We start from the raw sequence: 25,116 nt of genomic DNA on the forward strand, positions 1-25,116 counted from the left end.
AAGAAAAACTATAAATAAAAAACTATAAATAAAAACTTTTAAAATTTAGTGGGTGTCTGGGCTAACTCATCCATCTGGATAATCTTTGCTTTTGTTTTTCTATGACTAGGCTATTTTTACAAGACTGTAGACACAAAAGTGAACTTGTAGATACTGAAGGCAATGCAAATAATTCCTCATGTCCAAGAGAAAGTAATGATTATCATGTCATGGATATTGTAAGTTTTGCCAATTTTGTGTCCATTTGCAAATTTATTTCTGCATTCCTCATCAGACTACAAATACGTGATACTTTGCATTCTCTTTTGAACTGGTTGTACTAACTTACGGATTCCTTTGTTAATTAATAATTTAAATAAAATCTTTGATACACCTTTATTTCATATCTATAGGAGAGTCATGATCATATTCTGCTAAATGTAACTTTTAACAACTGAATAAGATCACACTTCCATTTCACACCAAAAAAAAAGATGATAGAGTCATCTGTACATCTCTCTTAACCAGTTTTGAATTACTCAACATACAATACTGAGTGACTACCACATGCTACAGGTCTAAAGAGAGACAAGAAGGACTGAATCACTGACCTTAAGAAACTTGCTCCTATGGAGCTAACATTTACCCAAACTTTGTCTAGCTTCAGCAGTCAATATAACAAAACTTCAAGGCAGAAAAAAAAAAATACACTTAGAAAATTCTCCCCAAAGTAATCTTTTCTAAATAGGTAATTACTGGTTAGCAGCACAATATAACCAGCAAAGTTTTCCTTTACTCCAAACTCCAAAGTGAAATCATGGGTTTTATATAAAAATTAAGGTGTAATTAGTATAAGGGATTAGGTAAATCACTAGACTTCTGGTTGGAAGATCTGCGTACCTTTTCTTAGAAACACTGTGCTTTTATGGAAAAGACCTTCTACTCAAGTTCTTCCAAATCTGTTTAAAGAGGTTATATAATCCCTCTAATCCTTAATTTTTACATTCGAAAAAAAAATATAATACCTATTCCACGGGATTGTGGTAAAACATGGTACATGCCTGGAACATAGTAAATACCTGAATACATGTTAGCTGATTTTATTAATAATATTATTTATAGAGTATTTATAGATTCAGTTCTTGGTCAATACTCAACCAATGTTAATTCTCTCTCCCCAAAGAAAATAGGAAGAATGAACTGTTTCATATTTCTCCCATATATGGAAGATCTAAGATATTATTATCAAAGTTCTCTTTGGAGGGGATCTCATTGTGTGGATAGAGATGTTAGGAAAGAACTAGACATTTTACCTGCAGGCCAGGATTCCAATGCTGCACTATAAGCAAAGATAATACAAGCATATCTCTCCCCAGAAATCTCCCTGTGTTTGTGAGCAATGGATTGGAATTACATGCCCCATTAGCATCTTACTAGAAGTGACAACTGTGTAATTTCTGAGAGCCAGGCTATAGGATGACAAGAAAGAAAACACTCTGGGAGACATGCCAGGTCACCCAATCCTCAAAGTGTCAGAGGAGACCCTTAGCAGGAGATTCAAGATCAGCACATCCCTAATACCCATCAGACTATGGGGGTAGCACTTTGGGTAACTGTATCCTCCTCAACACCATACTCCTAATCAGATTAAGCATGGGGTGCATTCAGTAATAGGCAGTGTCTCAAGTTCATCATAACTCAAACAGTATTTCGCATTCACTTCTGTCTGAAACTCAACTCAGTTAAAAATAATTACCACCCAGCTTTATGAATGCAAAGGGCACTTTCATTTTATTGCAAAATTAACTTACTAAATAAGAGTTCCTAATACCGAGGAAGAAATGAGTTAAAAATCACAAGACAAATAAGAAAATGACAAGGTCAAATAAGGTGTTCAGCCAAAGGTGTTCTAACAGGAAGATTAACCTGGTGCCCATTTGCTATATAGGACTGGACCTAAAGTTATACAATTAATCTGTTACATGTAGATCCTCCCACATTATTTTTAAGGTTTAAATGATAACAAAAAAGCAAAGTTAATATTAATGAAGCACCCATGTCCCCAAAACTGTATTACAAGTATAATCTCATTAAGCTCCTAGTAAGGTAAAAGTGGATTATATTCATTTAATCTTTTTTTTTAAAGCATCATAAATTATTTAAGGAGTTTTCTAAGATTTTAAAAAATCACATCTTTGCTACATCCCTCTACAACTTGAGAAAGTTTTTAAAAAATTAGAAAACGTAAATGTACTACCCAAATCGAATGGGAAAAAAAAAAATGCTTCATCCATTCAATTAAATACTTGCTGACCTCAAAGAACCTATTACTACACACATACAAACAGGCACATGCGCACTTGAATATTTACCCAAGTCTACTAAAGGGCAGCTAAGGTGAGTGGCTCTGGGTAAATCTGGGATTTTTGATTTGCTAAAAAGAAATCTCCAAGTTTGGGGCAAGAGCTTCATGACCTGGTTAAGCGAAGAACGCTGGAGATCCTCCTCCACTCTGCGCTGCAACAATGCAGCAGCGCCTCTGAACCACTGTCAACGCCCAGGGTGTAAGGTATCCTTTTGAAGGGGAGCTAGATTACCAGCCTGCTGAGAACCCTGTGCTGGGAGTGCCATCCCTGCGTCCCAGGCCCGGAGGTATGCGCACGGACTGGGTCAAGGTCGCTAACCACCTCCTGCAAAAGAACGCGCTCACACTGACTGCCAGAGCGGTGCCCTCGTGGGAGAGGCACCCACTTGGCAAAGACCTGGGGAGGTAGAGCCCCGCTACCTGGCTTTCTCCGTGGCTCCACCCGCTCTCCGCCTTGAGCAGGGTCTTGGGCTTCCGGGACTTGAAGTTGCCCATGCTGGGTCGCAGCACGCCGTCCACCTGCACGGGCTGCTCTACATGCTGCTGCGGCGGCGGTGGCGCCGGCTCCTCTAGGAGAGCCCTGGCGTCGGGGTAGTTTTCTTTATTGTCTTCATCTCTAAAACAGGAAAGACCCAATTTAGAAAGCACCCAAAAAAGTAATACACTGCTGCGGGAAAGCGGGGCTGGAACACTCACTGCTGCTCTATTTATATGGTATCTAGCAAAATGTTTAGGGTAGACTTCGTTTCACAGGAATAAGAACCTAAGAAATGTGAATTTCACTGTTTGGATCATTCCACCTTACCTTCTCCTCTTTACAAGTGGATACATACTTTTTTTTTTCTTTTGCAGTTGTCGCTTTGCGCATGATATCGTATTTGTTCATAATGTTTCACTTCAAGATGCTTTAATGTATGTATTTTTTCTCTGACAAAAATGTGGGATTCGGGCTAGAGATTGTCAGCCCAGTTTTACAGATTAAGACCCTAGAACTCAGGGGCACTTGGGAGGCTCAGGTCATGATCTCAGGATCAGGAGATCAAGCTCCAGGACAGCTGCAAGCAGGGTGTGGAGCCTGCTTAGGATTCTCTCTCTTCCCCACACTTCTCTTGAAAAAAGACAAGAAAAAAAAAAGGAAAAAGAAAAAAACTCTAAAACTCAGAGAATAAATGAAGTTCCTGGGAAGAGTTAATTCACCCAGAGACCTGGAGTGCTAGCTAGGTCTTCAGTCTCTCCCGCATATATGGACTTGATTTAAGGCATGATACTTCCTCCTCGCTGGCATGTTAAGAATCACCTCCCTACAATTTTCAAAAGCCTCTGGAAGTTTAACAGCGTCTATTTTGATAGGAAACATGCTACTTGGATAAAATATAAAACAAGGGCCATGTTTTACCCAACAAAACCATCTGAACAACACCTGTGCGCACTCAAAGATCCTTGTCGAGGTTCCATCGGTGTGGAATTGCTGAGGTGACGAAACAGTCCGGTGTCACCTTCACACAGTTAGTGGTGTCACACACACAGCCACTTTTAACTTTCATTAACCAAGCAAATTCATACAATATAACCTACTGTTTCAATTTCTTCAAGTAGTGACATAACACTTTTATTTGAAGCCATTAGTCCCTCTTAAATCTAGATGCACTTCTTTTCTAATTTTGCTAAGAATCCAGGGATATAACCAAATGGGGTGTCCTCTTTATACAATTAATATAATCATTCTTTATGCACTGGCAATCATTTGGTACTAGATCATATAATTCTCTAGGGTGACCTCTTCCCCTCAGTGGTGTTTTTCCCTCCCATTCCCTAATCCGAGCATCCATAAAAGATTTTGGTAAGGTCCGATAGGAAGCAATTCCTTGTAGCTCAAGGACAAACAAAGCCAAGAGACAAGACCAACAAAGAAAGGACGTCTATGCCCACTGTTCAAGATGCTTTTTCACAAATAAAACAGAGATTAAATTCACTAAACTGATATCAGGAAGATGAACTCCAGTTAGCCTCTGGGAAAAGATCAAAGCAAACATCAAGGATAGGAATTCTGGAGCATGATCCAGGGTGCAACTGGGCAACGTGTAGAAATAAAACTACATGAAACAGTTAATTTTAAGCCCCCGGACAAACTTCATAATGCCTGGTAAAGGAGAACCCAACAAATGAAATAATTCTTCAAGTGAAATATTAATAACTGAAAAAAAAATTAAACAGAAAGTCAGTGCCAGTGACACTGGTTAATATTTTCCCTTAAGAGCGATTATAATTTATTTATTTACTTACTTATTTACTTATTTTTAGAGAGAGAAAGAGAGAGGTTGGGGAAGGAGTAGAGGGGGAGAGAGAGTGTACTCTGCACTGAGCCAGATGCCTGACGAGGGGCTTGATCTCACCACCCTGAGATCGTCACCCTGTGATCACAACCTGAATGAAACTAAGAGTCAAACGCTCAACCGAGTCACCCAGGCGCTCCAAGATCAATTACTATTCCTTCAAGGAGGATTCTAGAACATTTAACATAAGAAAGAAAAACTCATTTTTCAAATCTAAAATGGTTCTCTTGGTAGACTCATCCCTGAAACAATACCTGGACTTCATTTTTATATATTTTCAAAGTGCCCAAATTCACCTCCTTGACTTGAAAAGCAAAGAAGGCTGGTGTGGGGAAGCAAAGAACATCTTTCTCTCATTATACAAATACCTAAACACAAACAGCCATCTTTAGAAATACACTTCTAACCTGTTACTGGTTTCTCAGAAATCTCCAAAGCAGGAAAGTACAAGTTATATAATTTATGCCACTACTTAGTGGAATCAATCATAACTGGGAATGAGTGTGAAAGATCCCCCCTCTATATTAGTTGCACAGCCTGGGCCACAGCACATCACCTCTCGGACCCTCAGTCATGAGACGGCTCTCTCTACCTGGCAGAGATCATACATGCCCCGTGAAATGCCCACCATACAGAGCTGGCTCAAGGCCACAGCTCAATAAATGGGAGCTATTGTTACTTTCATGGGGTTTTAGTCAAGTGGTTATTTGCAAAGAAAAGACTGAGGGTTCTTTTTAGTCTCCCCAATACCTCCAGGATAAATTCCAGACTCCTTAGTGAGGTACACCAACCCTTTGAAATCAGGTCTTTGTTTATCTCTGGAGCTTTACTTCTTATCACTCTTGGCCTCACTCCCAAATGTTCTCAAGCTTCCTGCCATCCTGAACTTCCTGCTATTCCTACAACTCTATTTTCTCTACCTTCTGTTGACTTTCCAGCAAGCCGTTCCTTCTGCTTGGTAGCATCATCTTTTTCTTGGCCTCATATCCTCCCACCACCCACCCTGGGCTATCTGGTTCTTCTAAATGAATCCTCTGTCTACCTCTAGTAAATGAGCACTTAATGCACTACAGCATCATTGTCTACATGGACTGGTTTCTGGCACACAAAATAGGCCTTCAACAATTGTTTGTTATCCAACAATGGACCCAACAGTCAGAGAGACCTGAGCTCAAATTCTGCCGCACAGTAGCTATGTTAGTTTGGATGAGCTATAATCCTTCTGAACCTCAGTTTCCCCACCTCCAGGAGGAGGAGAAAAACATCGATGTCCTTTCAGTTGTTTAAATTAAATAATAAAATGTATGTGAAAATGCTCTGAACAAAGCAAATGTGGAAGAAATGGTTAACTATGAAGGTTTTGCCATATCATGAACCCCTTGATGACCAAGACCGTACTTCAAACACTCAGTGACGTGTTTGGTAAATAAACCTATAACCTCTTCCATAGGGTCTATGATGGGAACACTGAGATGGGATAATCAATCTTGAATTCAGTAGACATTTACTATGCATTCCCCACATAAAAGGCACTGTCTCGGGTACTAAGGGGACTACCCCAAAATGGACATGACAAAATTTAAGAACTGATATTTTATTATAAGAACTTATACACAAGAACAGCTGATTCTTAGATTCAAAGAAAAGGCTAAATACTCCAGACACACATGGTTTCTGTCCTTCCTAATTAAGAACCAAGCAATAGTGGGTCATACCTGATACTGGAGCAATCAGTCTGGTCTTCATGTAGGGAGGCTGTGTCTTCGTCACACCTGGAGAGAAGAAACAAAACCACATCAGTTCCAACTGTCTGCAGCAGCAGAAGCAGCAAGAGTCTAGAATTAGATTAGCACGGTAAACTAAAAAATAGAACAACCCTCACCACTCTCTCTCAAACTAGCTCCAATTCCCAGCATGTGTACACGGTAATGATACCAATGTGGTCATGTTATGTCATCTTAAAAGCTCAGAACCAGAAGTAATACTCTTGTTTCATCCACTGCTCAGCATCACCTAAACTAACAAGATCTTGGCAAGGACCCAGCTGTTCAAAGCACTTGAGGGGACATCTAACACCAAGATTGGTGAGTTCTTCCTGGCTCAAAAAGAGACTCTACCACATGCCTGCTGAAATACCCCTGCTTCAGACTGGCTTATTCCATTGACCTCCAGACTTTTTCAATCCCATTCCTTATCACAAAAGTTCTGGAATAACCCAGTGAAAAATTCATGGCTCTTCTATACTGAAAAATCTGCAGTGTTCCACACTGCCTGGGGGCCTCTAAAGTAGGACCATTCTCTCACTCGAGTGTAGAGCCTTTGTTCTTGTTCTCAACCATTCCCACCCTCCTCCAGCCTGGAATGCTTTTTCCACCTTCAACTCCTACTCATCCTTCATTGCCCAAGTGAAGTCTCATAAGCTCCATGATATTTCCCAGCCAAGTTCACCCACAGGCCACATACCTACTTTAAAACTTAATACATAAATGTTTACTCTATATTCTGAGATTTTGGTAACCAACTGTATCTTGCCTCACACGGCTATGTAATCCCTCTGTACCTCTGACATCTCTTCAACTAGTTGTTAATTCCATGAAAAGAAATGACTTTTTTTCTAGACACACTGTCCCAGTGCCCACAGTGCTACCCCCAAAGTAGGCATTCAATAAATAATTGAACAGAATCATTACGTCTAACCCCTCAGCAAGACTGGAAATACTTTAACAAGCATTCCCTGAACATATACTACCCTTCAGGTACTCGTTAACTATTAGACCTGTGTGTTTCAAACACTTTGGGACTCAGAACGGACCAGTTCATTTTCTATTTCCAATCTGCTATGGTAGTTTGGTAAAAATGTTGTAGGAATGCCAGATTCCCTTAGAAGTAATTAAATGCTTACTCCCTATTTCTGTACTTTCCTGGTCTCAGGTAAGTTACAAACAATTTGGGGGCCAGTACTTCCAGTAGTACTACTTCTAAAGGACATAAAGTTGAAAAAAGACCTGGACCCTGCTTGGATAGAGTGATGATGTAATGAGTGGACAAAAATAAGTACATATCTACATATATAAATATAACCGAATATCATAATAATATTCATACCACATGAAATCATTTAAAATTTTTAAATATTCCTTACTTGCAACATTACATAATTTATCTATAGAACAAACTGATATAAGCTCCAGTCCTCTTCCCTTACTATCCCTTTTAAATTATGTACTTTAAGGAATTAAACAAATGCCATGTAGATCCTAACTCTCTCTGCCTGCTGAAATACCTTGTTCCACCTGCCAGCTTAAAAAAAAAAAAATCAGTCAACTTAACACAGTACTCTTTTTAACAAAATAATTAAATTTTCTTGCTTTCTCATGTTTTTGACTGTCAGTAAACCATTCTGTTCATTTCATGAAAATAACAATTGAATTCATAAGTATTGTCTTGTTCTCCTCTGTTAGAGTCATTCACTTTAATAGATCATCTAGACACTGTAGTGTGAATGAAAATGTTTCCCAATAAAAGTAACCTCGCTAAGTAGAAAAATCAGTGAAGAGAAACCTAGGATTTTTGTTTGCTTCCAGAGATCTAGGGTTCAATCAGAGGTTCAACCCTAGACCTCAACAATACCTATTGTTTGGGAATTTGGCAAGAACTTTTTTTTCTCCCCTTCACTTGATTTATTAACCTTTCTTTTTCAAAGTACAATTAGGTGAAAATGGAAACTCGGCACCAGAACATACAAAATTGCACATGCTTTCTTAAGGATGAGGCCAGACCCTAATTAATTGATCATATTTTCAGGCCTATTGAATGACTTCAGTTCCTGCTCAAGGAAACACAATTCCTAGGTCACAGATACAGCAATGAAATAGATCTGTCTACAGGCTTATATGGGCATGTATACCCGCTCCTTCAGTTGAGCTGGGTTATACATTTGCTCTGATGACCAGTAAGTTTAATCGAAGTAACATGTCCTTTGTGACTCTTCTACCGATTCCTTAAACAGGAGCCCCTTGTGCAATGTTGGCCCAGTTGTAAAGCTGGATTCCTCAGTGGCAAACCATATGCAGACATTCCCATTCCGGCAAGAAAACCAGCTCAGACCAAGTGCCCAACTGGTGGGATGCACATGACATCCTCTTCCTGCATTGTAGCCCCACTACAGGAATTTAAAGACCAATGAGTGTGGGCCCCACAGGTACCTCAGCCTCACTAGATCAGCTAGTCCCTAGGGGTGAGGCCCAGGAATGTGAACTTGTAAACCAGGTTGCCTCCCAAACACACACAAACATAACAAGTATGATTCTAAGAAGTTTAACACTGACCTAAAGTTTTTTACAAAACCCAGATCAGAACTGAGCTAACTCCAACACAATCCCCCATTCTATGTTCTCCCTTTGGGATAAAGCCTGAGAAACTAGATATTTCACAAGTCCCAACCCCCTTCCCCAGTTCACAGTGATAATCAGTTGATTTTGAGAACCACTGCTTCCGATGATAACTAATTCATGGCAAAATTCACTGCTGGCCAGGCTTCATTTCACGTATCAGCGTAGCCAGGACAACATAGGAAATGACCGTAGAAAAACAGATGAAAGGGACATGCAGATACAGTAGGGAAGGCCAAGGCCACTCTGATCTTGGAAGAATTTGGGTAGAAAAAGAAACTGCATTGGTCCAGAGCTGCCCAGACAATGCCAGACCTGGGAAAACTTGAGAAGAGAATAAAATCTATCCTTGAATCTCTCCCAATTCCCCTTCCCTTTGACTCTAATAGGACCCCCAACTGGCCAGACTGACCCCTAACAGGCTAGACTACTTGACAACATAATTTATGTTAAAGCATTAATGACAACTTGAATCTGCCTCCCAGGGCACAAATTTTTTAATTTCCATTTTAATAATGGTCACCACCAGAAGCCTTAATCCCAAAGAAATCATCTCTAAGTATAATTTCAGACACTAAGGAAATAAGTGAATGTGGGTAGCAGGAAATAGGAGGGGATGGGGAAAGGAAGGAGAGGAAGTTTTCAGGCAAGTGCTTCCTCCGTGTACATTAAGACCACACCCAAGTATTTACTGAGCACCTGCTTCATCTGTGTGTCGGGACAGAGATAGCAGTCCTATTGACTTTGGGGTAATGCCCAAACAACCAAGGAAAATTCTTCATGTAACAGAGGAGAGGAGAAAATGTATTATTAGAGCATGACAGGTTTTCAATGACACTCCTCTGTGTTGTGTTACACCTGCGAAGCTTTTGGTAGGTTTTAAATATGCTCCTTGGATTTTTAGATTAGCCAGATGGCATTCCAGTTGTCACTCAGGGTCTTTTAAAATAAATCACTGTCACTTCTCTGAAAACAACAACAGGATCTTATGCAATCAGAACTCCTTGAGGAGTGTCCAAAGAAAGGTACCAGCCTTTCCCCAGAATTAAGTGCAAAACCTTTTCAAAAAAATTGTCCATATGAAATCTGGGACTGAGTATCTCCATTTTGAAGCTGCTATGCCCAGGTCTGACTCTGGGGATTCAGCCACACAGGGTTCCAAGAATCAGGCACGGAAAGCGCTGGGTGTTTATAAGCCCAGCCCGGGGAGGGGAGCAGCACCTGTGCACCTGAATCAGTAAGTCACAGCCTATCTTTGGCCTGCACATTTTGGCACACATCCCTCCCCCTCTCTCTTTTGGAAAAGCCACAATTGCAGCAATCTCATTAACAGATGTGGGTCTCCATGAGTATTTCACATGTCATATATTTTATATGACATCTTCTAAAAGTCAAGCCCAGGTTGTTTTTTTTTAAGTAACTCCACTTAAGTGAGCCCAAAGCTTGGCACTAAGAGGACAGCTTATCCAAACACAAAAACAAAAGGATGTGGGAAACAAGAGGGCCTGGGAAGCCCTGCAAAATCTCACCCCTCCATCACCGAGTCTCTGTGACGTGACACTCTCCTATCTATTCCCACATTTACTTGCTTTTTGGGAAACTTTAGCAAACACTTCCTAAGTTACTGGGCTTTCTGCATCAAACTTGAAGCATTTTTTAAACACAGTTCAGTATACAACCTTATATATCCCTTTTTCCTGAAAAGCTGCTGAGTGAGTTCTACCAAGAGGTCCCAGAAGTAAACATCACGAGTTAGTCTAAAGAAAGACTGCTAAATGAAGTGTAGGTATTTAATATATATGTAAATTTTATATAAATTACATATAATATTAGTAAGATATACTACCTATTAAATTTTAACATATATGTATCATATCGTATCAGGAAAACATATTAAGGAAGGGATGACAAGAATTAAAACCATGAACTATAAACTGTCTAATAAAAAAAATACTATGACTGCTGGCCTTGAGTAAAATATTATACTCCTTCATCCCATGTTCAAATGATATTAGTTGCCCCAATCAGCAGCTTTAACCAGAGGACAAGAAGATGCATTTCTCCTAAGCCAGATCTTTGAGGTCAGAAGACAAAACTGACAAAGGGCACCCAAGAAAAGTTCACTGTGTCTTAAAAATCTGTAGATAAGAGAGGGTGAGAATAAGTTTAGCCTGTTTATCACATGCTGGAATTCGACTCAAGTCATTTCACATCTATCTCCTATTTGGTGTAAATGTATACAGCTTGCTCCGTGAAAACTGACACCAATGTTGGCAAAATACAACAAAGCTTCCTTTCTGACATGTCAAACAGATTTTGTTTAAAAAAAAAAAAATCTGAGCTCCAAAAACACAAATCGTAGAGCACTGAGCTCCTGCAAGCAATTAGCTTGTTATAATATCTCTCCCACAACTGCTAAAAGGCTATTTCAACCTGTAAAGATTTCTGGGCCCCATCAGTCAGCACCTCTCACGGTCTTCACAGCCCCAGATTACGGGAGACAATGCATCTAATACGAAGAGCGGCTGGGGACGGTGGAAGATACCTTCACGATAGTTGCTTCCAGAGAAAGGCATGCAAGTGTTATTTTAATGTCAAGAATCACTTACTCTGTTACAGCGGTGCTGCTGAAGGAATTATCCTGAAGGCTGAAACAGAAACAAGAAAACATCAGCCAAGTCCGGCCGGGGAGCCGTCTCCCTGATTGCTCTCCGGGAGTTAGAGCATACACACAAACATGGCATTGCAAGGCAAGTCTCAGGGCTCGCCCGGCACGCTCGCTCTACCTTGGGCTGCTGTCTGCACATGCTCGTAACGACACCCCCAGCTGGGGCCCAGCCGCACGGGCGAACCACAAAGCCCGGCAGCCCGCGAGGCTGCGGGGACAGAGTGGGGCGGGGCGGGGCGCGGCGGCAGGGCGGGCCCCGGGCTCCCGGGCTCCGGGGCTCCCGGGCTCCCGGCAAGGAGCGCCTGGGGAGTCACGGCGACCCCGACCTCGCCAGCCCCGCGCGGCGTTTAATCCAGGCTTCTCGGTGCCAGCCACCCCCGGGTTGGCGATGGGAAAACCCAGCCGTTTCTGTCTAGGTGCTGAAATCCCTGGGGGACTTGCTTTCTTCCAGACGTCTCCTGCCAATTTTACACAGCTACCCCCTCTAGGGATGGGAGGCTGGCAGAAATTCATCCGTCGGGAGGGAACCAGAACCAGGAGGAGGACACAGCTGCTGTTATTGCTGTGTGTGTGTGTCTGTGTGTGTCTGTGTGTGTCCTGCTTTTCATTGCCCTGGATAAAGAAGCACCTTTGAAGGAGGGCTCACTGCATCACACCCGCGCTCACACCCGCGCTGTTTGCACTGTCATTTCAGTCTCCGAGAGGAAGCGCCCAGCCTCGGACGACAGGGCTGTGAATGAGCCCACGCGGGGCGAGTGGAGGATTTATTCCTAGCAGGTCTGGGGACTGGGGGGCCGTGTGAGGGGGTGGGGTTTGCTACGCCCAGAGTAGCCCGCCTAGGTTGCGTTCCCAAGCACGCTCACAAAGGGTGGGAGATGGAATCCACAAAAGCCATCCTCTTTAAAGAAAGGCAGCCCTGTTGGGGGAAGGGAAGGCTGTCCGGCCCCCACTTGCTTCATTCCCCTGGGGATATTTGTCCTGCCCTCTTTCCATTGTTCCTGTCTCCTGCCAGCTTGACCTTGATATGCAATGAACAGTTATCTGTGAAAGATGATGATTTTAATTCCTGAATTAAGGACATTCCCCAGGCCCCTGTTTAAATTCGACACTCTCAAAAGCAACTGAGATGGTGTGTTTTAGTCCAAACCTTATCAGGAGATGAGTTAATTTACAATAACAAAACAAAACAACTCAAAATTTTATTTTCGGATAATTAGAAAAATTACCCAAAACTTGATAATAAGGGGGGAAATCATGACCTTGCAGTGTCACACTGAGGCACTGTTTTACAGGTCCACCCAAGGACTGCTTAATTCTCTAGGAAAATACACTTGGATTTGACGTTGCTGTTCATTATTGGTTAGAACTCAGACACTGGAGTTAGGTGTTAAGTTGTACATTTTGTCCAATTTGTCTGGAGGAAAATATAACTTCAATGTTTATGGTATTATTGCATTGTGCAAATTTAAGCAATTTTGTATCTAACGTAACAATCTTATATGAACATTTTTCTAAATGCCTGGAAATATTCAGATGCTTTGGTTCCCAAAGCATCACACTCTTATAGGTTCCCTCATTAATAAATTAATAGATTTTTGATGTGTGCCTATAGTTGTATGAAAGTCATGTTTTTAACTTTCAAAGTTACACTTTGAAAAATCAAAATTCAGTTTTCAAAGAAAAATAGATTTCATTAAGGTCCTTGGCAATTTTATTTTCCTTACTCCAAATATTTGAAAAAGTAACTGAATAAAAACCTAATATGGTCTTAGACCTGAACTCTATGGACTATAATAAGTTTAGAAATATTCATCCCATACAGTATATATACGTTCCTAAACCACCGACTACCTCATATGAGCAAGGTTCAGGAGTGTTAAACACAGACTTTTCACTATGTAAATGTATTCATTATTTAGCTGTCACAAACAGAGATCTATTCTTTCTATTTTACAGAGACCAGTAAAGGTAAGTGTATTCTCAGCACTCTTGGCTCTGCTCTAAAGATTTGAAGGTTGCCAATGTTCAGAAACCCCTTTTACTCATTGTCTAAGGTGCTGATTCCTCATGTTCTAATTCAAAGAAAGATCACACTTTTCTCATTTAAGTATTCCCAGTGATCCCTTTGAAATGAGAAAATGTTATGCTTTCGAATTTGAAACAGGACTTGGACACTGTGAAATCATGTGGGTCCCTCGCAAATAACATAACAACCCTGTAAAAAAAAAATGCAGGTATTCAATAATGTCCACAGAAAAGAAATAATTTTCAGAAACTTATGAATAGTATGGACCCAAATTTGATATTAGATGGTACTCTCATGCAATGAAAAAATGTGTTGATATAGCTGATTTTGGTTAAAAAACAAAAATTTCCCCCCAAAAACCATCTTACATAAGAAAATCAACCACTTTAATTTTTACTTTTCAGCCAGCTCTTCTAACATATTAGTTTTCATCTTAAATCATATGTAAAATTATTTTTACAGTATCTGGAGCTTTGCTTTATTTTAATATTTTGTACTATCCAACTTGGAATAGAGCAAAACTGATGAATAATCATTCACAATCTAGTTATTCTGGAGATCTTGTATGACCAAACAGCAGTTTAAGGTGAGTTCAAAAAGAGAAGCAGAAAAGCTAATATTGGCATCCTGGAAGAAATTGAGTTCTAGAGCAGTGTTTCCCAAGGTGTCCTCAGTAAAATTCCAGTTTCCCAGATGGTCCAAGAAAAGAAAAAAGAGAGTTACAGGGTCAAAATTAAGATTTTGAAACTTAAACATCTACTTCTTGAACAACATGGGTCTAAACTGTGTGGGTCCACTTATGTACATATTTTTTTTTATAAATATAGTACAGTAAATGTGTTTTCTCTTCCTTATGATTTTCTTAATAACATTCCTTTTTCTAGCTTACTTTGTTGTAAGATGCTTATAATAAACATAACATACAAAATCCATGTTAATTGACTATGTTATCAGGAAAGCTTCCAGTAAACAATAGGCTATTATAAAGATTCAGGGAGAAAAAAGTTATATGTAGGTTTTCAACTGTGTGGAGGTCTGTGTTCCTGACCCTCATGTTGTTCAAGGACCAATTATATATTATAAATTCATAATGCACATTAGGCAGCAAAAAAAGTGTTTCTCTTTTTTTCATAACTTTTTAGCCTATTTTTTTTAAGTTTTTATTTAAATTCCAATAATTTACATAGTGTTATATTAGTTTCAGGTGTACAATATACTGATTCAACCCTTCCATACGACACCTGGTTCTCATCATGGACAAGTGTATTCTTTAATCCCCATCACCTATTCCACCCACTCCCCCAGCTTGTACCCTCTGATAACCATCAGATTGTCTTCCATAGTTGAGAGTCTGATTCTTGGTTTCTCTCTCTCTCTCTCTCTTTCCCTCTTTGTTCCTTTGTTTTGTTTCTTAAATTCCACATATGAGCGAAATTGTATGGTATTTAACTTTCTCTGAGTGACTTATTTCTCTTAGCATAATACTCCCTAGTTCCATCCACATCTTTGCAAGTAACAAGATTCCACTCTTTGTTATGGCTGAGTAATATGCCATTGTATATGTATATGCCATATCTTTATCCATTATCAGTCGATGGACACTTGGGCTCTTCCCAAATTTGGCTATTGTAGATAATTCTGCTATAAACATAAGGGTGTATGTATTCCTGTGAATTAGTATTTTTGTATCCTTTGGATTGATACCTAGTAGTGCAACTACTGCATCATAAGGTAGTACTATTTTTTTTAAGATATTTATTTATTTGACAGAGAGAGACACAGTGAAAGAGGGAACACAAGCAGGGGGGGTGGGAAAGGGAGAAGCAGTCTTCCCACCCAGCAGAGAGCTGGATGCGGTGCTCCATCCCAGGACCCCTGGATCATCACCAGAGCTGAAGGCAGATGCTTAACGACTGAGCCACCAAGGTGCTCCAAGGTAGTACTATTTTTAAATTTTGAGGAAACTCCATACTGTTTACCTAAGTAGCTGTACCAGCTTGCAAAAAAGCAATTTCGTCTTTTTAACCAATATTTCTCAAACTCATTGAAGACCCAACAGGTTTTTTGTTGTTGTTGTTGTTGTTAAATATATTATCCATTAACATCACATTGAACTAGGAATTTTGAGAAAAGATTTCCTAAGTATATCAGGGAAAGGCCACAAAACAGATTAACTGGTACAATTATTCATTGAACAGATAAATGAATGAACCAATGATACTACATATTTGCCACTATCCATAGCTATGAACAAGATGGACAACACCCCTGTCATCAAAATCATTTCAGAGTAAATGTGAATATATGTATGTGTACATGTATATAATATACAATGTATATATTATATGCATGACCTTATTTTTTAAGTGGAACAAGGGGAAATGAAGAAGCAGGATTTGAACATGGCTAATTCATTTACAAGTTAGAAGTTTCAATGTTTTACTTTTTCTAGCAGTGCTCTTTAAACCCATATCAGAATTTCAGATTTAATAACAATAGTCTCTTTATTATAATTGAAAAAATTTAATTCTAACATACTGGCTTACTATATACAAAATATAAAGCAATAACGTAGTGGTCAAGAAGGAAATTTCTAGAGTAGCCAGTGTTTAAGATCCACCACCTAGTTGTAGTTGGAACTCAGACAACCACTCCATGCCTCGGTTTCCTCATGGACTATAGTAAGTGAATGAAGACAGTGAAGAAAATCATGACCTGTCTCATGGGTTCTAATAAAGATTGAATGGTATGACTGAAAACAACAAAAAAGTCTAGTAGATGCTCTTTTCATCATCATTTTCATTTTTATTATAATAACTAAGAATATATAAACTTGAATGTTGGAACAGGATGAACAAACTGCTGTGCTTCGTAGTAGGTTTACAGATGGTATTTTCTTTCTATTTTCCATAATGCCACAGCATTTAATAGGTTTTATAAAAGAACAATAAAAATGAAAACTTCACTAAATGTAGATCGGTTGCTCTTAAAATGGAAAGAGTTCCATCCAGGATGGCTTTGTGCTCACTTTACAACCCTTTGATTTAAAATACTCGCACATCCCTGGAGAAACATTCAATTCTGAGAAATCACTTTCTGCTAGACACTGTGGCAGGGATCCAGCATCTTTACAATGCCAGGAAGTCAACAGAGTTGCCTGCTCTACTGGCCTGGACACTGTGACTTGTAGTTTCCTGTCAAGACCCTTGGGAATGACCAAGCTTCCCTGTGGAAAGAGAGGACTCTTGTTTGAAAAGATAATTTTCCAGAAAGAATACTCTCCTGACTCCTTGTCCCCTAATCCTTTCTCTTAACCGCCCCCCAACATCTTGGCCTGTGATTAGAGGGCCCTCATTATCCACGTGATTAACATCTGAGTTCCTGAAGGTTCAAAGATGCCCGACCAAGCAAAGCCATGATAGCAAAAATACAAGCTGGTGGCCAACTGATTGTGATGCTGTCTCCATTCAAATATTTCTCCCTAATAAATGTTCGCATAGAGCAAGTCCACTGTTCTCTAACAATCTTCTTCTGATTCATCTGACAATAGAACACAGATACAGGGGAAACTGATTCTAAGTGAAATTTCAGGATCTCAAGAAGTCCCTGGAAGTGATGTCAGGGAATGGCTTGAATTGCGTTCAAAACTAGTGACAAGTGAATTTTTGTCAGTAACAACCAAAGAATAGAAAATTGACAAAGAATATAAAGTGGTGACGTTACCAGTAAATATTTGTGTAATGAAATGAATGAGTGAATATTTAACTTCATTTCTTTAAAGATAATTCTCTATTTGCCCCCTTACTTTTTCTATTTACTTTGAAATCCTAGTTTCTGTTTTAAGTAATTCATTGTAAGTGAAACTTGTCCTAGACAAGTTATCTTCAGGTAATGAGGCTTTCCTGTATTAGACATTCCTTCCTTTGCCATACAGGGATAACAAAGAGATTTCATGCCACTATGCAAGGTTGATGATACTGGCTGCCCAGATGTTTGTTTATTTCTGAAGTATAGTCCCAGTGCAGCCCGAAAGAGCAATGGGATTATTGTTTGCTACAGAAAAGAATGGGAGCATTATAGTGGAATTAATGACCTAAAGCACCCTATTAAAACATAAATCTGAGTGCGCCTGGGTGACTCGGTTTGTTCAAACATAAATGTGGGGCGGGGGTGGACACATTTCATCATTAAAACCTTGCCTTGAGTTAATTTTCAGATAACAAAATACATCCTTCTTATTGATGCGATTCTTAGGAGTCTCAGAAGTTATCTGGTCTAATTGTTTTTCAATACCTATAGTTGTGCTAGGACAATCCCAAACACTACCTGAAACCCTCAGGGGCAAGAAATTCACACCCCACAAAGTCCTTTACTTGACTCCTCTATATTCTTAGAAAAAAAAAAAAAATCCCACTTGAGTTCTCCCCTGTTTCTTATTACCTGTGACTGAACGACTTTAAAAATTAATCTGCTCTATCTTCTGGTCCCCTGGTCAAATATTCCCCTTCCTTCAATAGATTCTCCTATGGCATGACTTAGAATCCCTTCAACATCTCTCTTGGTTGTGTAGCACTGGATAAACTGTGATAATGTCCTCTGAAAGTACACCCTACGCTGGACATATGACTCCAGGGGAAGTTTGTTCAGTGAAGAGTGAAATTGAGTTTGTATCTCCTTCTTTTTACCATTACACTCTCTGCATGTGGCTCAAGATCGTTGTGAGTGGTCTGGGGGAGTTGCACCAGAGACTCAGATGGCTGGAGTCAACTCCTACTCCAGATCCACACCAGTGCCATCCAGAAGGAGAGCAATTGGTTTGTTGAACCAAGTTCCAGCTTTGCATATTCATATGAAATTCTATGTTGTTTTATCTGACATTTCATGATATTGAATCCAATCTTTCAAGTATTTTAGAACATATATTTTAGCAAAAATTATGTTGGGTATCTCTCCCAGTTTAATGTAATCAGTATTCTGTGGATACAATCCTTCCAAAAACTTGGAGGATACGATAAACATATGAATGAATGAATTCAATGAATATTTTTTTTATTTTTTTTAATTTATTTATTTGACAGACAGAAATCACAAGTAGGGAGAGAAGCAGGCAGAGAGAGAGGAGGAAGCAGGCTCTCCGCTGAGCAGAGCGCCCAATGTGGGGCTCGATCCCAGGAGCCTGGGATCATGACCTGAGCTGAAGGCAGAGGCTTTAACCCACTGAGCCACCCAGGCGCCCCATCAATGAATATTTTTTAAAAGATTTTATTTATTTACTTGACAAGGAGATGCAGACCCCCCCACACACCCTGAGTGGGAAGCCCTACACAGGGCCAATCCCAGGACCCTGGGATCATGACTTGAGCCAAAGGCAGAAGCTTTAATAGACTGAACCACCCAGGCGCCTCTCAATGCATAATTTTTAAATTATGTAAATCAGGGAAAGTGTATTAAATAATTAATACATTAAAACTTAGAATATTTAAAATTATTTTACTTCAGGGAAGATAGGTCGAAAAAAGAAGAATTGAGAAAAAAAGTCTTAAGCCAAATTTTGGGGTGCTGCTAGGGTGAAAGACAGAAAAGTAGGGGCCCCAGGGTTACCAGGTAATAGCTTAAAGGCACAAATCACCTAAAGGTCAGTGACATTTCTATCCTCTTCAGTACTATCTTCTAGCAAAGTGGTATAGCTGAAGCTCTGGTCGAACACAGATAGCAATTTAATGAGTCATCCAGTTAGTTAAGAAGGACAACCTCACACTTGCTTGGGTCGCCTAAGCAGAACATATCCAAGATATCTGGGGCTCACTCACCAGTGCCGTCTTTGTTCTAAGAAGCAGAAAAGGTATTTTCCCCTCCATTATTCCTTCTATACTCTCAAAGAGAAGTTTCTAAGAGTTTCTCTCTCCTTCATGGTTCCATTAAATTACTTTTCTGTTTTAAGTCATAATAACATCCTTTCTTTATACAAGGTCTATGAGCTTCAGCCCATGTAAACATGCCTACATTTCAACATGTAATCACCTTATATAAATACCTCTGCTCATAACATTATTTGACATCTCTTTAAAACTCACACCTCATAGGCATTGTTTTTATCTGTTACTTTCATGACTTAAAACAATCATTTTATTTTGCTCTTAATTTTGAGAGTCAGGAATTTTTGAGGAGTTCACCTGGGCCATTCATCTGTGATCTGTGTGGTGTCAGGCTGAAGCAGGTGGAGCTGGAGGAATGCTTTCCAAAATGGCTTCTTCCTCACACAGCCAATAACCCAAGGCTCCTTGACTCCCTCTCCACATGGCATCTCATCCTTCAGAGCCTCACTGTGTGGCTTAAACTTCTCACAGCATAGTAGTCTGTGGGCAATCCATTTCTTACATGGCAGAAGCTGCTGATTCACTTAAAGGTTTGGCCTGGATGGCCAAGATGGTATAATATCACTTCTGCCATACTCTTTTGGTCAAAGGCAGATACAAGTCAGAGGAGATTCAAGAGCAGGATAATAGACAACCTCCTAATGGTGGAGTGTCAAAGAACAAAGAATTTGTAACCATCTTTAATCTACCCAGACAATAACAGTAGATAGTTATAATTTTCATCTCAACAAACCATTAATTTATACTTCTTAGCCATAGAGAGAGAGAGATGGCTATTAAGAAGATAGGTGAGATTTCTGGTATCTTCAAGGAGCAAAAAGTATGGCTACTTAATTTAGCTAATTCAAGCAACAGTCCTTGACAGTGTTGTTTTGACTCCCTGGCACGATGTGACTATGAGGTATGTTTTAGCTTGCAAGTCATATGTCAAATATTGACATTTGTGAATAATTCAATTTCTAAATAATAAATTAGACCTGATCCAAGTTTTTTCTGCAACATCACTCTCTTACATGCATTCCGAACTGCATTCTTCAGTGGAGATTAAGTGGGAGACTTGTTGCAGCTTTTCCACTAGTAACTGCTCATAACCCTGGCACACTGGTGGGAAAATTCCATACCCCAGCTATCATCCATCTGGTATGGCTTGGAGGAGAAAAAAAAGATTAAGAAGTCCTAGTTTAAAGCATGTTGCTAGTGAAGGCATTATTTGCTAGCTAGACAAGAACTGGATAATATCCAAGTATGAAGCAATTATGACCTTTGCTCAATAGTAGTACAAAAAAAAACCCTCATAGTCTTGTCTTCCCTTTTCTCTTTGACCTTGCCCTTCTCCTTTATTCTTTTCTCTCTCCTCCCCGCAGCTCTCTCTCCCTAATAGGCTCACAAATGTGGGCTCATGAAACTTAGTAAAATGTATCAACTACCAATTACACTGGAAATATAACTCAAAGTCAGACTTTGCTGAGGTTGGGCAGGAATACTGTTTACTGGTACTTAAAACAGCAGATGTATTTATAGATCCAAAAGCATAATGTCTCACTCCACAACTATTTCTAAATACTAAGTGCATATTAGCATAAAATAAAATTTGCCCTTATCACTTCCTTGAGACAATGACTTAGCTCCATCTTCCATGGACGTTATGAGCTCATCATATGTAGGTGGTTTAAACACATCCAGAGAGAGCCACATTCCCTTGGGCCCTGAAGCAGTCAGGCCTGCTGCATTTCTATATTTGGTATCAATCCCTTAGAACAGCATTCAACGCAGGTCGCTGCTGGGCCTGTTGTCACTGGCTTTGGTTTTGCAAAGAAACAACTAACTTCTTAATGGTCCTCAAAAAATCAATACAATCCATGGGTAATATTGTGATTTTCAACCAAATTAGTAAATATACAGTCCTAGAAAGAGTAGGACATGGACTATGCCACAAAACTGATCTGGTATAATCAATGTAATGAGCAAAAATAGAATATCCAGAATCAAGCTACAAAGATAGACAAATTTTAAAATGTATATCACCCATCAGATGTAGTTTTTGCCAACAAACGTTAAAAGCTTGAATGCCTTGAAAGCAGCATAATATAGGAGAAAATACAAGCAGGAAATTCTGGGTCCTGGAAACTGCCTCAGTTCTACCATTTACAGATTCACCCTGTACAGGAAATAGCTAAACTTTTCAGGACTTTAGGGTCCTACATTATAAGGCAGATAGATTTAATGGGTTTTAGTGGTTTTCCCAGTTTTAAAATTCTGTGGTTATTGGGAAATGTAAAAATAGATTTGCATGACCCATTTTTATGAGGAAGGAAGGAAGGAAGGGAAGGAGGAAGGAAGGAAAAGAGAGAAAGGATAGAAGGGATAAAGGAGGAAGGGGAGGAAGGAAAGAAAAAAAAGGAGGGAGAAAGAAAAGATGTGTATATTTAGGGACAAAAACTTTGAAGTTAAAATTCTACCTAGAGAATGACCACATCAACATAATAAATGACTGAATGAAAGTGGTTAAGGGCTGACCCAGGGTTAAGACTTTGAATATATGGTATTACAACACTACTGGGTGGGTAGATTGGCTTCTGTGGGCTAACCTGGCTATGGGAGAAAGCTGAAGGGACTGAGATGATGTCTCTGTCTCCCCCACCACCACCCCCGTTATCATCACTGAAGGTCTGGAAGTAGACATGGAGGAAGGGAAGTGCTTGGAGGCTACCGAAGTCACAGAGAAGGCTCAGATGGAGAAAAATAAGGATTATAAGAGGTATCAAAGGAAATGAGGAAATTGATAAATATATATATATATATATATATATATGCATAGATATTAAGAAGCAATGGGGTTATCTGATTTCTAGTCAGACCCTGAAATTCTCTCAACTGCCTGGTTCCTAGGCCATTTCCATCCTAATGATCCCTTTACCCATTTGTTATCTACCTTCTTCCTACCATCATGAGAAATGACACAGTGGAAGAAGATTCATTTCATACTCTCTGGAATGAACATTACCAATGATCAATGAAATGCTCATAAGAACAGTATTACAATCTGGGATCTGTCTTGTACCATTCATAAGTGGGCGGGGATATTTTCTTGTGCTGTATATTATCAAGGACTGGGTTGAGAATTTCATGTGCACAATCCTCAAATTGAGGGAGACCTTGTCACAGCATCGTAGGGTGCTGATTCCAGACTACATTTTCCAGTCTATTTACCACATTGTCTTGAGCTCTCATCACTCACTCATCAGCTCCCTTCCTTGGCCTATAGCCCAGCTACATTTTAATTCAAGAACTTTAGCTTGCTTTTTTTTTTTAACTTTTCCAACATATACAAAAGTAGCAACACTAGTATAATAAACTCCATATGCCTATCACCAAGCTATACTAATTATCAGTATTCAGCCATTCTTTTGTCAGATTCTGTATCCTCCAACATATCATTAAAACATTTAATTGGTAAGACAGGGCTGAGTTTATTCTTACCTGAGAGGGAGAAAACTACCTTTCCAAGGACCTAATATCTTCTTAAAGTAAGAATGGGAAAGTTGGGATATTTATGAGATTGTAGAGTCTGGTTTAAGGTAGATCATTCAATGGGGGGGGTATGAAAAGATTACGGGTCATGATGTGATACTTTATGATCCATGGACACGGCATGGTGAAAATTTGACAGGAAGGGTGCAAAGAGTCTTGGGGTATAAACAGTGGTTTTATGCTATCTATTGAAAAGTTAAGTAGTTTGCGGTTCATTTAAATGAAATTATGTGAAGTTCTGGAAACAAACAATAAATATATTTGCAACTTTTATCTTCCTGGGCAAGAGTACACTGGAATAGTGAAATCACATTGATGAGGCAGTGGAATAATAAAGTTATATTGGTAAATCAGCTGAATAATAAAGTCATGTTAGTGTACACAATAAGTTCTGTGAGTATATGTCTTCTGAGTTCCTGTGTCATCAAGCCCCCGCTCACTTTTATTGTTTTTATTTGTCAGAGTACTTTAAATTATTGCTTATTCTTTAAGGTTGCCAAATGGTATCCCACTCAGATACACAGTCTATAATTAGGTAAAATCTTAAATAACAAAAATACTCATAAACATGCAATTAAAAAAATTTTTTTAATTTAATTGTTCTGTTCTTAGCTTTATCAAGATAGCCAAGGAAATAACTCTCAAGCTAGGAGTTCACTGTCACACTCATGGAATAAAAAAAATATCCAGAATCTCAAAGAGCTCTACATAGAAAGCATTCATTGCCTTATGGGGCCAATAGCCATCTAACCCGTGATAACAAGAGCAGAGAACTTCAAGTACAAATTCAATGTGGGCTTTGTGGGGAGTGTACTGGGTGAAGTCATCTCCTTTTTGGTAAATTAAGCCATTCTTCTAAAGGAAAAATATTGCCTAAAGGAAATTTATCATGGCTTTGGACATCTACTTCTTTGAGGTTCTGTAAAAATCTAACTGTATTTTGGGCTACCAACATTAATTGAGCACATTTTAGGGCAGGGAAAGGAGGGGCTACACAGAAGGGAAAAGCCATCTCAGGGTTTTAGGGGAAAGCCTGATTTAGTGGAAAAATGATAATATTTGGAGCCAGATCTGGATAGGAATCTTGAAGAAATCGCTTAACATCTAATTTTTTAATGTTTCTAAGTCTTAAATTCTACTATAAACAATCTTGCAAGCTTTTAAGGATGGGAAGAAATAATGCCATATAGAGAATGGCATCTAGAATTCAATATTTTAATTGCAATTTCTGCCTTTGAGGAGACTGTTAAAGGCCAAGAAAAGGGGCCAAGGCCAGCAGGTTGCACTGGGGTCTGATCTTCTAAGGCGTGTGATGTCATGCTTGACTGTGTCCTATGCATTGGTGAGCACTTCTGATTGGGATCCTGGTTTGAATAGAGCCATTCTTCAGGAGTCCGAATTTCCAGCTAGTGTCTCAGTGACTCAGGCAAGAAGAGTCTGTATGCCCGGCTATGTTTTAAAAGACCGTTAGTCAACACTTGGTGACACATTGATCCCTCGGGACCTGGTGTTCAGCACTGACTGTGTGTGACCAACAGTTAAACTTTCACTCCTGCCTCCAACATTCCTTCAGCCTCAGGGCAACACTCCTCCACGACTCTTGCTTTGCATTCTCAAAAAGAAAAGTGACTGTGCCCAAAAGCCGTAGTAGTTTGAGTGTTTTTCCAAAGATACTACTCCAGAATATATGGAGGATTTGAATAACAGAAGAGCCTGAGTATGGGGAAGACACAAATCCGTTACCTTGTCAATCCTTCAGGTCAGAGAGCTTGAACGCATCAGACTCACAAACCACAAAGCTATCTCCTTTAGTGCTGAACGCTCATTTTGTCTGTTTTCTTTCCTACATATAGCTCTAGAGACAATTGCAAATTAGTGAGGTATAAACAGCTGAGGAATATTTTACAATATGAAACATTCAAATAACTTAAATACAGATCAGGCTGA

At 39.5% G+C, this 25,116-nt stretch overlaps 1 protein-coding gene across 5 annotated transcripts in view; it reads right to left on the reverse strand.

Annotated features, from left to right (window-relative positions):
- The window catches only part of FAM13C (family with sequence similarity 13 member C), a 143,939-nt gene extending 132,000 nt beyond the window's left edge, over nucleotides 1-11,939 (reverse strand). For 2 of the 5 annotated variants that reach the window (XM_044239540.1, XM_044239539.1), the window contains exons 1-3: nucleotides 11,678-11,938; nucleotides 6,393-6,449; nucleotides 2,765-2,960 (exon numbers count right to left, since the gene is read on the reverse strand). In XM_044239540.1, coding sequence (XP_044095475.1) covers nucleotides 2,765-2,960; nucleotides 6,393-6,449; nucleotides 11,678-11,739 — 315 coding nt within the window. In that variant the 5' untranslated portion in view covers nucleotides 11,740-11,938. Of the gene's footprint in view, nucleotides 1-2,764; nucleotides 2,961-6,392; nucleotides 6,450-11,677 lie in introns of all 5 variants that reach the window. The other 3 variants (XM_044239542.1, XM_044239541.1, XM_044239543.1) reach the window with 2 other exon arrangements.
- Between the last annotated feature and the right edge of the window lie 13,177 nt (nucleotides 11,940-25,116).

The sequence above is a fragment of the Neovison vison genome, chromosome 2 (assembly GCF_020171115.1).
Source record: "Neovison vison isolate M4711 chromosome 2, ASM_NN_V1, whole genome shotgun sequence".
Lineage (NCBI taxonomy): Eukaryota > Metazoa > Chordata > Mammalia > Carnivora > Mustelidae > Neogale > Neogale vison.